The sequence below is a fragment of the Mustela erminea genome, chromosome X, assembly GCF_009829155.1.
Source record: "Mustela erminea isolate mMusErm1 chromosome X, mMusErm1.Pri, whole genome shotgun sequence".
In the NCBI taxonomy this organism is placed as follows: Eukaryota; Metazoa; Chordata; class Mammalia; order Carnivora; family Mustelidae; genus Mustela; species Mustela erminea.
The window spans coordinates 59319862-59333861 of NC_045635.1; the positions used below are offsets into that span (position 1 = coordinate 59319862).

The following is a 14000-nucleotide window of genomic DNA, read 5'->3' on the forward strand; positions in this document are numbered from 1 at the left end:
AGAGTTAAAAATCACCAACCAAGAACTGCAGAAGTTGAGAGTGGGGATGATAAAGGCTTGAACTGGTTTGGGGTATGGATTTTGTGAATGAAAAGGGGTAAAAAATCAAGGTGACCTTAAGATTTCACTCCGGGCTTGCCAGAAAGATGGTACCTTTGATTAAAGTAGTAAACTTCAGAGAAAGAAGCAGGTGTGAGAAGGGAAGATGTAATATGTGGAGTTTGAGGTCCCCATGACACTTCCCAGTATAGACGTCAAGCAGGCAAATGAAAATTTGGATATAGATACTATGAGAGGGAGGATAAAGGCCTGAAGATGGATATGTAAATGACTGTTCTCACTCCCAATAGGCTTTTCCTTCATTTCCTGCTCTGTAAAAAGCTTTGTGTAATTTTGTGTTCTGACTACTTTGTAAAGATGTGATAAAGCCTTTGCACTGGGGTGGTCCTAGACCAGCAGTAGGGACATCACACAGGAGCTTTTTGGGAATGCAGATTCTCAGGCATCACCCCAGACACTACTGAATTGGAATTTAGTGTGATGAGAATTCTCAGGTGATACCTCTTCATTCGCATTTGGGTTTGAGAAGCATTCTCCTAAGGCTCTGGACCTGTGTCTGTGGTGCAGTTTTCCCTCTTGGTGCTGGAGTGCTTTTCTTTAATGTGATCATCAACTACTTGCTGCTTGGGCTTTCTTCTCTTGCTCTTGAGAGGAATCAGAATACAGCTGCTGTTTTTCTGTCCCCTCTAACAAATGTAGTTCTTTGAGTTCCTTTCAGAACTTCTCATACTTAGAAAAATGGGAATGGGGCAGTGGTAAAATGAAGTCAGGGCAGGACAAATCAGTGCATTTGCGGGCGTGATGCTTTCTGATACAATGCTTTTGGTAAGCGTACATGCTTTTGTGGCCCGTTGAACTTCGAGGTCTCCACCCAGTCTCAGGAAAATGACCATGTGGGTGGTAGGGGGAATGCGTGGAAATCTTTTTCTGCCTTGCAGCAGCAGGTTCAGCAGCATCAGGAAACAATCACAGAGATGATGACACAGCTTCTGTGACTAGCCTTAACTCTTCTGCCACCGGCCGTTGTCTAAAGATTTATCGCACATTTCGAGATGAAGAGGGGAAGGAGTATGTTCGCTGTGAGACAGTCCGAAAGCCAGCTGTCATTGATGCCTACGTGCGCATACGAACCACAAAAGATGAGGAATTCATGTGAGTTTGACTCACCGCTTTCCAGTATGATAAGGAGGACGATGAAAGTGGTGGGGGATGGGGATGAGGGAGGTATGTGCTGGAGTTTTAGTGACAGGATTCTGTACAGCTGGAAGTTGGAAGTCTGTGTTGGTTGGGTGCCTTTAGGTCTTGGGATTTGGACAGAGCCAAATCACAGGGAGATATTTTAAATTTGCTTCAAAATAAAGGCATGTTTTCCATTCCACCTGGGTCCTTTGCATTGTGGTTGGTTGGCATAACTCTTAGTGATGACTCAGGACACCTTATTCTGAGAGAGGTGCTGCTCTGCACATGGAAGGCTGATGAGTAGGGGAGATGGGAATATAGGTAGCCCCTTTTATTTCTGTCTGGATGGATTATTTTAGTTCTGATGTGTTTAGCTATCAGGACGGTTGTCTTTGGTTTAGCTTTGCTTATGGTCCTGTGATATTTTTCCCCCTTGCCCTTCAGTCGAAAGTTTGCCCTTTTTGATGAACAGCATCGAGAAGAGATGAGAAAGGAACGGCGGAGGATTCAGGAGCAACTTAGGCGGCTGAAGCGGAACCAGGAAAAGGAGAAGCTTAAGGGTCCTCCTGAGAAGAAGCCCAAAAAAATGAAGGAGCGCCCTGACCTAAAAGTAAATAGAATGTGGCATGATCATAGCTAAAAAGGCGAAGAAAGCATACCTCTGCCAATAGCTTTTGGTGTTCTCCCTGACTGGGAATGAGGGCAGTATTGTGGAAAGCTAGTGTGAGTTGGTGTGGCTGCTCAGGTGTTACCATGACTAGTGTGACTGGCACTGACAACCTAATCTGGTGCCATTTGGTGTCATTTTATACTTCACCCGTTGGGAGTATTTCCTAGGGGTTGAAATGGGCTTGGGTGAGAGAGGTGTTTTTTACACACACGCGTGCGTGTGTGTGTGTGTATATGTACGTACACATACACATATCCTTTAAAAATTGTACATATTAGAAGCAACAGGGGGCACCTGGGTGGCTCAGGTGTTTTAAGTGTCTGCTTTCAGCTCAGGTCATGATCCCAGGGTCCTGGGATTGAGTCCTGCATCGGGCTCCCTGCTCAGTGGGGAGTCTGCTTCAGTGACCCTCCCCTGGTTCCTGCCTTCTCTCTATCTCCCTCTCACTCATTCTCTCTCTTGAAGTAAATAAAAACAATATTTAAAAAAATAAAAAGGAAAAAGAAGCAACAGGAAAGAAACTTATCAGTACAGGTTGCCTTCTGTAACCTAGGTAGGGTTCCAAATATTACTGTACATGTAGCTGCCATGTATACCATAAAACGAGGCCACTGCTGTATAAAATGATAGTTGTCTCACAGTGTTGTTGGAGTAAGTGATACAATGCCTGGGAAGCACTTTAGAAACTATAGTTAAAGTTCTTAACAAATATAAACTGCTGGTGACATGTACTGAGGTCATTATTTTCATGTTTCTTTGTTATATATGATACTCTATAAATGTGATATAAAAGGTGACCCCATTTTATAGCTGAGACTGAGGTCAGTTGCAAAACTTAGATAGAGACTTGGTATTATTGAGCCTTTTCCTTGCACCTGGAAGTATATACCCACGCTGACTGCGTGTGCTGGTGAAGGCAGCCCGGGGCTTCCGATGGACTTTCTCCTGCGTATTTAACATTTTCATACTCTACAACTGAAATCGAGAGTGGAAATCCTCTCTGTTTTCTTCCTCGCTTTTTTTTTTTTTTAATGTCCAATCTCTGGATTGCATTTTATTTTTAAGATTTTTTAAAATTTATTTGACAGATCACAGGCAGACAGGCAGGCAGAGAAGGAGGGAGGGGGAAGCAGACTCCCCGCTGAGCAGAGAGCCCAACGTGGGGCTCAATCCCAGGGCCCTGGGATCATGACCCAAGCCGGAGGCAGAGGCTTTAACCCACTGAGCTACCCAGGCGCCCCGCATTTTATTTTTAATGTGTCATTTCCATTCAGGTTCTTTTGTCCGATGGCTTCTGGTTGAAAGGTGTCTAACAGTCCTGTTACGACAACAGTTCTGTGCCTGCCTTGTATGTGTTATGTAAGGCGAACGTTAAGCAGCCCATTTACTTCTGATACATTGATACTTTCCCCTTTTGCAGCTGAAATGTGGGGCTTGTGGTGCCATTGGGCACATGAGGACAAACAAATTCTGCCCCCTCTACTATCAGACAAATGCTCCACCTTCCAACCCTGTTGCCATGACAGAGGAGCAGGAGGAGGAGTTGGAAAAGACAGTCATTCATAATGATAATGAAGAACTTATCAAGGTTGAAGGGACCAAGATTGTCCTGGGGAAACAGCTAATTGAGAGGTAAGAAATGGCAGGCGGGAAGTGCTGTGGGGAGATCCGTTGGAGGTTGATGCTAGCAAAGGGTGGCAAGGGTGGATGTGATATGTACTGTGAAGTGGAACTCAGAGCACGGGGACTGGGATGGATTTTCCTCAGTAACTGTTGCCAGTAGTGACAATTATGGTCTTTTGTCGTGAAGCACTCCTCATGCTTTCCTACTTGCCTTGGGGCATGTGACCTAACTTTTCTGGGTCTCAGTTTCCTTATTTTAACCAAATAAAACCACCCTTACCAGGGTAGCTATGAAGATAAAATGGCAGGCTATATAAACACGTAGTATAGTGCCTGGCATATCATAGGTGCTCTTCCTGTCCTACTTCCTGGTGCTCCTCACACTTGTCAAGTCCCTAATCGCTGAGTGTTCCGATAATGGACCATCCCAGAAAGACTAAGGAGACATACACTGTGCTTATCCCTGTCTCTTGTTCTCAGAGAACTTAAGAGATAATCAAGTGGAGAAGTTTTTATTTTTATTTATTTTTTTTTTTAAAGATTTTATTTATTTGACAGAGAGAGATCACAAGTAGGCAGAGAGGCAGGCAGAGAGAGAGAGGGGAGGAAGCAGGCTCCCTGCTAAGCAGAGAGCCCGATGCGGGACTCGATCCCAGGACCCTGAGATCATGACCTGAGCCGAAGGCAGCGGCTTAACCCACTGAGCCACCCAGGCGCCCCTGGAGAAGTTTTTAAATTAAAAGACATTTTTCCCTGACTTTTGAGTTTGAAAACTGCAAATCTACAGAAAAGTTGAAAGGTTAATACAGTATATCATTCCTCTAAAGTCACCAACTTAACATTCGTCACATTTGTTTTGTCTTTATATGTCTGAAACTTTTTTTTTTTTCTTTTTTTGGCTGAACTATTTGGAACTAAGTTGCGGGCATCTTGATGTTTCCCTCAGAAGTTCTTGACCACACATTGTCTAAGAGTCGGGATATAACAACATGATACTACCATTACACCTAAGAAAATTAGCATCAGTTCAGTATTTTTAACATTGGTTCTTACTTAAATTTCTCCGGTTATCTCAGTGTCCTTTATGGCCTGCCCCACTCCCAATTCAGGGTCCAATTCCTGTTCAAACATTAAGTATTTTGAGTGTCTTTAAATCTAGAACTGTTCTCTCCACCTATTTTGGTTTTCATGGCATTGACTTTTTGGAAGAATTCAGGCCAGTTGTCCCCTAAAATAGCCCATATTTCTGGATTTGTCTGATTGTTTTCTCATTGATTATGTTTAGATTAAATGTCTTTGGCAAGATTACTACATAGGTGATATTATGTACTTACTACACCACATCAAGAAGCACATAATGTCAGGTTTTTTCACTGTTTTGATCATCTTGTTTAAGTGGTGATCCCAGAACCCTCTATAATAAAGGTATGTTGTTCCCTTTGTAATTAGCATGTGGGTGAATTTCCTGTTCCCTAACAGTCTTTCTCTCAGTAGTTGTAGCATCCATTGATGATCATTGCCTAACTCCGTTGTTACATCGGGAATTGCAAAATAGCGGTTTTTCTAATTATAGCATTCTTTCTACATTAACTGGTATTCTATAAAGAAGAGCTTTCCTTTCCTTTCTGTTTGAGTATTTCTGTGGATTCTGAAATTCTTCCTTTTGTGAACTTAATGTAATATGATTTATTAACACCATTTGTAATTGTGATGCCCGTATTGTCTTACATTTGACCTCTTAAAGCCAGCTCCTTTTGTCCTTTTGAAACAATCCTGTAAATCTTCGAGAACATCTTTGCTTTCTGACACAAGATGTTCTAGGCTGTCCTTGAAATTTTCTTGTTTGAGACCTAGAATCAGCCATTTCTTCAAGGAGCCCTGGTTCCTTTTATCAGGGAATGGCATTTAAAACCAGGATCTAGGTGTTAGGTATGCTCATTGCCACTGAGATGTCTGTCATTGCTTCTAGGCTTTTAGTGGACAGAACTAGGAAATAACACATACTGTAAATCACATACCAAAACCTTCCTATCAAAGCCTCCCGTTCAAATCCTATCTACAGATTCTTCCTCCTCTTCCCCTATTCATATCTGCATCCTTTCTCTGGTTCCCAGCATTAATATGTTGATTCATTTGCTCTGTCTGTACGTCTGTTATACAGAATAGTTTGAGAATTACAATACCAGTACCACTAACAACAAACCCATAAAGTAGATTCAAGGTGTTTTCTGTCATTTGTTGTCCTTAGACTATATGCCACTGCAATAGTACAGTCAGGGTATTATGTGCAAAATATATTTGAATTCTCTTTTGTGTGTAACTTTTAATCAATTTGATACATACTTTTGTTTCTTACTGAGGTAAAATTGGTAGATACCATTGTGTAAGCTTCAGAGGTACAGTATTATGTATTGGTATTTATATACATTACAAAGCGATCACCACTGTACGTCTAATTACCACCCATCACCAGATAGTTTGGTTTTGCTTCTATTAAGTTTGGGGCTCGTTTTTCCATTCTTGATTTAATTTATCAATATCCGTAATAGCCATTATATTTTGAGGCACATTAGAAGAGGAAAATTTAGTGTCTTGATCCCCTACAATGGAAAGGAAGAAGGTGAATGGCCTTTTAATGACTGAGGGAAACTTAGACTATTTTTTTTTCAAGCCAGTTTTTCATTTCTTCTTTGTTTCTATTGTAAGTTTAGCCTCCTAGCCCTTGAACCCTAAGATAGAATGTTGGAGCTGGAAGCGTTCTTGAAATTCCTTTAGCCTAGTTCCCTTATCTTCCAAATAGGAAACTGAGGTTGTGGCTTTCCTAGTTCTTTATTAATTTGGATATCCCGTGAGGCTGTGCCTGATCTGAGCCTGAGAGTGTGGATATCTGGCCTTTGGTTTGGCTTTTTCCTCCCCAGGTTCATGCTCAGGTACTTTGGACTTCTTCATTGTAGTTGCTTTTTTTCTGGGGTCTAGAGCTAGGGACTGCATGCTATGAAAGTGTTCTTGATTGCAGCGCGGATGAGGTTCGCAGAAAATCTCTGGTTCTCAAGTTCCCTAAACAGCAGCTTCCTCCCAAGAAGAAACGGCGAGTTGGAACCACTGTTCACTGTGACTACTTAAACGTGAGTATCTGCATTGCTTCTTTCTGACCACATGTGGTTCTCATTGGTTCCTCCAGCCCTTTGTCCCATGGCTCTGGCACAGCCTTAGAGTCCCCCTTTGGCCTTACCCTGAAAATTATGTGTACTGTTCATTAAAGAATTCCTAAGCTATAGCTAGAAAGCATTGTCTGTTTGTTTTTCTTATCTAAAGAAGCACTCTGATTTCTTGTTTCTCCTTAGAGACCTCATAAGTCCATCCACCGGCGCCGGACAGACCCAATGGTGACATTGTCCTCCATTTTGGAGTCTATCATCAATGACATGAGAGATCTTCCAAATGTGAGTTCATCACATTCATGTCTACAGTAGGAATGGCAAAGCCCTTTGTTCTATCTGTGATTTCAGATAGAGGATAGTAGAGTACTCGTAGGGATGTGGAACTCCTGATTCTTTGGGATGTAGTTTTTTGGGTTTGTTTTATTTATTTATTTTGAATAGTTTTGTAGATGAAACAGACCTACCTGCTTCATCTAGAAAGATTCCTTTGAGAGTTGGTGGCCAGGTAGACAGATAAGATACGAGTCTTCAGGAGTTGGCTCTGACAGGTGTTCTTTGCTCACCGATAGTGCTGTCTCTTGTTTGCACAGACCTACCCTTTCCATACTCCAGTCAATGCAAAGGTTGTGAAGGACTACTACAAAATCATCACTCGACCAATGGACTTACAAACCCTTCGTGAAAATGTGCGCAAACGCCTCTACCCCTCTCGGGAAGAGTTCAGAGAGCATTTGGAGCTAATCGTGAAAAATAGTGCAACCTATAATGGTAAGAATCACCTTTCAGATCCTTATTTGTCTCATTAGTCCCAAATTCAGACAAGATTGGACTGACTGGAAGTATCTACAATGTATGCATTTTGGGCTTACGAAAATCAGCGCACGTTTCTGTCATTTAAGGTTGCTTCTTTTTAGTCCCACTTTTTAAATGTATCCTTTGGAGAATTTGGAGTTTGTCTGTTGAAATGAAACAGTTGCAGGGAGATTAGTGGGAGGAAGAAGTGGACCTGATCAAATAGAACGAAGAGACAGTGTGGATGGAATCTATGCAGAGTGTGAGCCTGCGACCATGTTGACTGTGTGTGAATCTTTGATTTGATCTATAGATTTGTTACAGGGGCTCTTACATGTTCACTTTGCTCCAAATCTGCAAAGGAGAAAGAAATCTGCTTTCTGTGTCTTAAAAGGGGAAACAGTACAGCTTCTGCATTTCAGGGATCAAGGTTTCTGATCTCCAATTGTATCCTTGAGCACAGATTCATGTGTAAGTGTTGGGTTGAAGGGTATGGTTAGAGAATGAATCCCATCCCTGCCACATACTGATTAAGTTACCCTGGACAAGTTCTTAGACAGTTTACTGTAGACAGCCTGTCACAGCTTCCTCAGTTTTGTCTTTTGTAAATGTGGCAGTACCTAGATTCTGAGACCTTTTATAAGCAAGCCTGACCCATTTATCTAGTCTCCTGTCCAATGCCTGACTCCCATACCTGCTAGAGACTTCTGCCAGATTCAAAATTATATGTCACTAAATATCTTATGCCATTTCTTCATGCACCTTGCACAGTCTTTGCCCTGTCTTGAATGCCCTTAGTTCCCACTGAAAAGTGGGAACATGCCCTATGAATTTCCATTCATATTTCCAGACCAATTCATATCATCTCTCCATGAAGACTTACTGCCCAGAATACCCATTAATTTTCTGTCGTTCTCGACACAATTAAACCAACTTCTATGACTCTTAACTGTGTTGTATGTAATTATTTATGTGTCTGAATCTTCCATCACTTTGCGACTCCTGGAGAGACTATGTCTTATTCGTCTTTGTATTTTCAGGGCCTAGCAGAGTGCTAGACATACAGAAGGGAAGAACACATTTGTTAGGTCCAGCTGTCATTCATATTACAAGGATAAATACTTAAAAGTCAGACTGGGGGGCGCCTGGGTGGCTCAGTCGTTAAGTGGCTACTTTCAGCTCAGGTCATGATCCCGGGGTCCTAAGATCAAGCCCCACATCGGGCTCACACAGTGTGGAGCCAGGCACTCTTGTTTTTTTTTAAGATTCTACACATAAGTGAGATCATATGTTTTTGTTTTTGTTTTAAAAAATTTATTTATTTGACGGAGAGCGAGAGATACCATAAGTAGACAGAGAGGCAGGCGGAGGGAGAGGAGGAAGCAGGCTCCTTGCTGAGCAGAGAGCCTGATGCGGGGCCCTGATGCGGGGCTGATCTCAGGACCCTGAGACTATGATCTGAGCCGAAGGCAAAGGCTTAACCCACTGAGACACCTGGACGCCCCAGTCATACGGTTTTTGTCTTTGATGTTGAACACCTTTGCATGTGCTTAGAAGTCTCTTGAACTCCAGTGTATTTGGCACTCTTGACTACTTGACGCTCCTCGATACTCTCTTCTTTCTTTTCTAGGGGTACTTTCTCTAATTATTTCTGATCTTTTTCATTCTCATGACTTCAGCTACCATGTATCCACTGATACCATTATCTCCAGTCCATACCTGTCTTCGGAGCTCCATACTCAAGTTTCCAGTTGCCTGCCAGACATGTCCATGTTTCAGTGCCCTACTGGCAACTGTTGATCTGGTTGCTTTATTTAGACTGATGATATTACCATCCATCTGATTGTACAAACTAGAAATGATGGTCATCGTTAGTTCCACCCATTCTTCCCCCCTCCCCCATTCATAGATCACTAAATCCCATAAATAAGTAAGTAAGCAAAGTCCCCTCTACAGCTTGCTGGAGCACATCCTCTTCCATTTAATCTCCGTTGCTGCTCTTATTTGAAGCCCTTGTCATTTCTTGTTTGACCCCTTGCAACAGCTTCTGAATTTTAACTTTGCTGCTTGCCTTAATTCACACTGTTGGTAGGGTAATTTTTTCTAAAACACAAATTTGAAAAAATTTTCGAGCATAAAATCGTTAGTGGCTTTCTGTCACCTATGAGACCTTTATAATGTGGCCCCTCCTGCCTTTCCAAGTTCTATTTCCTGTTTCTCCTCCACACATACCTGTGTTGCACTTGTACCAAACTACTTATGGTGCCTCCTGTTTCTGTTAACTTGCTTACTTTGCATCTTTGTATATTTTTTCTTCACTCTGGAATGTCTTTCTACTGTATTGCCTACTTGATGGACCTCTACTCTTCATTAATGACACTACTCAAATGTCAGTCACAGCAAGCCTTCCTTGCTTCCCAGTATGCAGATTTAATTGTTGTAAAAATAGCTTACAACATGTTTCATATGCAACCCTACCATATTTCATAGCAACCAGTGTATCCCCATGTTTGCACTATACTCAGTTTTTAAAACTTTCATTATGGAAATTGTTAGGTATGTACAGAGGTATAGTAAACCTCAGCACACCTATTCACCTGGTTCAACAATTACCCTCATGGCCGATTCTTGCTTACTCTTCAGTCTGTATTTCCAGACATATCATTTCATCCGTAAATACTGCAAGCGCTCATACTCTGTTTTGGCAGTGATACATTTTCATGTCATTTTCTTTGATTGACCCAAGAGCTAAGGTAGGAACTATGTCTTATTTTCTCCTTATTCTCATCATTGAGTACATCACGGACCATCATTAATCATTCATTGAATGAATAAACAAATGAATGCTAAATTAATTAGTTGCAAATAGAGTTGAGTTTTGGGGTCTGGGGAACACTTAACAAGGATGAATAGAGGAAGATGGTCAAGCAGAGGATACTGAAAGGAAATAGAATTACTGTCTAGGTGAAAATGTTTTAACTGTACCTATAATGAGCTTAAATTAGGGCAGCCATAAGTGAGGGCTGTAAGAAGGAGTTCAAGGATTTTCTGAAGCTTCTGTTACGGATTTCAAGGAAACTAAATAGTCTGAGATGGGATGGAGAATCTTTTATGACAGAGGCTTTGGATTAGCCATATGTTGGGAGTACCTCACAAACCATGAGTTGTGTAAACAAAAATTGCAATCACAGATCTTATATGCTAAGTGTGTAAAGATATATAAATCAGGGCGCCTGGGTGGCTCAGTTGGTTGGACGACTGCCTTCGGCTCAGGTCATGATCCCGGAGCCCCAGGATCGAGTCCCACATCGGGCTCCCAGCTCCACTAGGAGTCTGCTTCTCCTTCTGACCTTCTCCTCGCTCATGTTCTCTCTCACTGTCTCTCTCTCAAATAAATAAATAAAATCTTAAAAAAAAAAAAGATATATAAATCATGCCTTCATCTCCTAAGCCATCCTTAAACAAAATGTCATTCTCGTCCATAGTATTATTACTTCCAAGGTATTAAAGGTAGCAGTATCAATAGTAGTACTGTCGTATAAGTATTAATAAAGAAGAGAGTTAAAATTAGTTTTTTCATCCATACTATATATCTGCCATGTGTTAGCACTGAAAAATGGAGTTAAAACTGGTATATATGTATGATCTAGCAGACAGGCTGGTGCCTGACACTTATTAGGTGTTTAAGTAAATGTGTTAAAAGTCTAGAGAGGTATTGGCAGCTCTCGTCTCCCATTTTTAATGGTCTCATCTCTTATTGTTCCTCTGTAAATTTAGGTCCAAAGCACTCACTGACTCAGATCTCTCAATCCATGCTGGATCTGTGTGATGAAAAACTCAAAGAGGTAAGATACTTAAAATGAAAGAAAGGCAGGGGCGACTGGCTGGCTCAGGTGGAAGAGTATGCGACTCTTAATCCCGGGTCATGAGTTTGAGCCCCATATTGGGTGTAGGGGTTACTTGTGAATAAATAAAATGAAAAAGAGGCATGGAATTTGAGGGGGGGCTGGTAGCAGGGTTGAGGAAGGAGAGAATGTAACAGAAGGAAGAGTAGAGAAATATAGGAGTAGCAGATCTTTAGTGTGTTAGAGGCTGGAAGGGACCTTAGAAATCTCATAATCCAATTCCTTCTTTTGTAAATGGAAAAACTAACATCCGTAGAAGAAAATTGCTTGCCCTGGACATCATGGTTATTAAGTAGTATGGCTAGGACTGAAATCTAGAACCTACATAACTTTAGAAAGGGCCAAGGAAAGTGAATTCCCAAGAGCTAAGAGACTGTTTCAGCAGAGAGGAATTTTAATTTTTAAAATTTTTAATTAAATTTAATTAAAATTAAAAATTTTAATTTTTAGGGGCGCTTGGGTGGCTCAGTGGGTTAAGCCGCTGCCTTCGGCTCAGGTCATGATCTCAGGGTCCTGGGATCGAGTCCCGCATCGGGCTCTCTGCTCAGCAGGGAGCCTGCTTCCCTCTCTCTCTCTCTCTGCCTGCCTCTCCATCTACTTGTGATTTCTCTCTGTCAAATAAATAAATAAAATCTTTAAAAAAAAAAAAAAAATTTTTAATTTTTAAAAGATTTACTTTAGAGAGGGAGTTGGGAGAGGAGCAGAGTGGAGAGGGACAGAGAGAATCTTAAGCAGGCTCCATGCCCAGCATAGAGCCTGACATGGGGCTGGATCTCACAACCCTGAGATCATGACCTGAACTGATACCAAGAAGTGGACACTTAACCAACTGAGCCACCAAGGCGCCCCTAAAAGATTTTCTATATTCCATTTTCTTTTTCTTTAAGATTTTACATATTTATTTTTTTTCTTTTAAGATTTTATTTATTCATTTATTTGCAGTGGGGGGCGGGGAACAGAGGGAGAGGGACAAGCAGATTCTGTGCCGAGCAGGGAGCCTCACATGGGGCTTGATCCCAGGACCCTGAGATCATGACCTGAGCCAAAGGCAGAGGCTTAACTGGCTGAGCCACCCAGGCGCCCCTGAAACAAATTTATTGGGTTAGATTCCCTTATGTAAAAGTCACTAATCAGCAATATGTTCAGTGTTTTTAGCAGTAGTTTAGAACAGAAACAGTGTTACATTAAAACCTAACTTGGTGAAAATGTTTTTATTCTGAGACCTAAGTTATCAGTTTCCAGGGATGTATATTTTTGGTGATCTACAGATAGACAATAGAATACCTAAATGAGTGGTTGGTACATCCCTTTGGATCCTTTAACTAGAATATCATTTCTCATTTGGACTTTCTGTCTGCAGCTGAAGTTGAGAATTCAAAGTTAGGCTTTTCTGGGCAAGGGCAATAGACAACTGATCCAGAAGTTTCTGCAGTGATTACACCTCAGGGAAACCTCTTTTTCCTTTGCTTTGTTTCATATCAGAAAGAAGATAAATTGGCTCGTTTAGAGAAAGCTATTAACCCGTTGCTGGATGATGATGACCAAGTAGCATTTTCTTTCATCCTGGACAACATTGTCACCCAGAAAATGATGGCAGTTCCAGATGTAAGTAGTCTCTGTGCTAAATATTGTGAAGATAGCAAGGGAAAGAACAGTAGGATGTGCGTGTGTTGGGGAGTCTAGAGGGTAGTGTTTATAAATTCAGACTGGCATATAATTTTAAAAACTGACCTTTTTACCGTATGACTGCTTGATCATTAAAATCAGAGGCCAGGAACCCATGGATATAGAGAGAGTTCTTTGTTCCTCTTGTTGAAAGCTCCTGAATATCCCTGGAAAGAAATTAGGATGACAGCTAATGGGAGGCTTTGGATTGAGAGGTGCCTCTTGACAAATGGCAGTTTATTTAATTATCCATTGTTTGTTGTCTTTTTAATCTATTTTTGTCTTTTACAACTTTATGGCATGGCTACCATGTTGACTGTGTGTATCCGTTTTGGGGAATGATTTTCTCTTAGGAATGCTGGACTGAATTTCCTTTTGTGTTGTAGGCATATGTTATATATGTGTTAATGCTATAAAATTTCTGGATGGGACTGGGGTATAAGAAGTTTTAATTGTGAGTATAGAGCAGGGGTTCTTCCTTAAAGGACTCCATGAACCACTTAAGTTATAGACAAAATTTTGTGTGATTATGTATCTCTGGGAAAAGGGTTTCGTAGCTTTTTTGGGGAACCTTAGGAATATTTGTGACTCAGCGAAGGATGAGAATCTCCAGTATAAAGAATGGTTTCCATTTAATTTCTCACGCTTTCTGTTTTATAGTCTTGGCCATTTCATCACCCAGTTAATAAGAAGTTTGTTCCAGATTATTACAAAGTGATCGTCAGTCCAATGGATTTAGAGACTATACGTAAGGTGAGTGATTTGATCTAAAATGTCTTTTTGGAAGCCAGTAGATTTGTACATATATCTGAGTCCCCTGGTTCTTTTAATCACAGAATATCTCCAAGCACAAGTACCAGAGTCGGGAGAGCTTTTTAGATGATGTCAACCTTATTTTGGCCAACAGTGTTAAGTATAATGGTGGGTATTTCTGCTTTTCTTCTA

At 41.2% G+C, this 14000-nt stretch overlaps 1 protein-coding gene across 11 annotated transcripts in view; it reads left to right on the plus strand.

The window, feature by feature from the left end:
• The window catches only part of TAF1 (TATA-box binding protein associated factor 1), a 76222-nt gene that overhangs the window by 21821 nt on the left and 40401 nt on the right, over positions 1 to 14000 (plus strand). For 9 of the 11 annotated variants that reach the window (XM_032329838.1, XM_032329835.1, XM_032329834.1 and 6 more), the window contains exons 23-32: positions 999 to 1212; positions 1684 to 1849; positions 3330 to 3541; positions 6549 to 6657; positions 6877 to 6975; positions 7284 to 7461; positions 11263 to 11330; positions 12873 to 12995; positions 13716 to 13808; positions 13892 to 13976. In XM_032329838.1, coding sequence (XP_032185729.1) covers positions 999 to 1212; positions 1684 to 1849; positions 3330 to 3541; positions 6549 to 6657; positions 6877 to 6975; positions 7284 to 7461; positions 11263 to 11330; positions 12873 to 12995; positions 13716 to 13808; positions 13892 to 13976 — 1347 coding nt within the window. The remainder of the gene's footprint in view (positions 1 to 998; positions 1213 to 1683; positions 1850 to 3329; positions 3542 to 6548; positions 6658 to 6876; positions 6976 to 7283; positions 7462 to 11262; positions 11331 to 12872; positions 12996 to 13715; positions 13809 to 13891; positions 13977 to 14000) is intronic. The other 2 variants (XM_032329833.1, XM_032329842.1) reach the window with 2 other exon arrangements.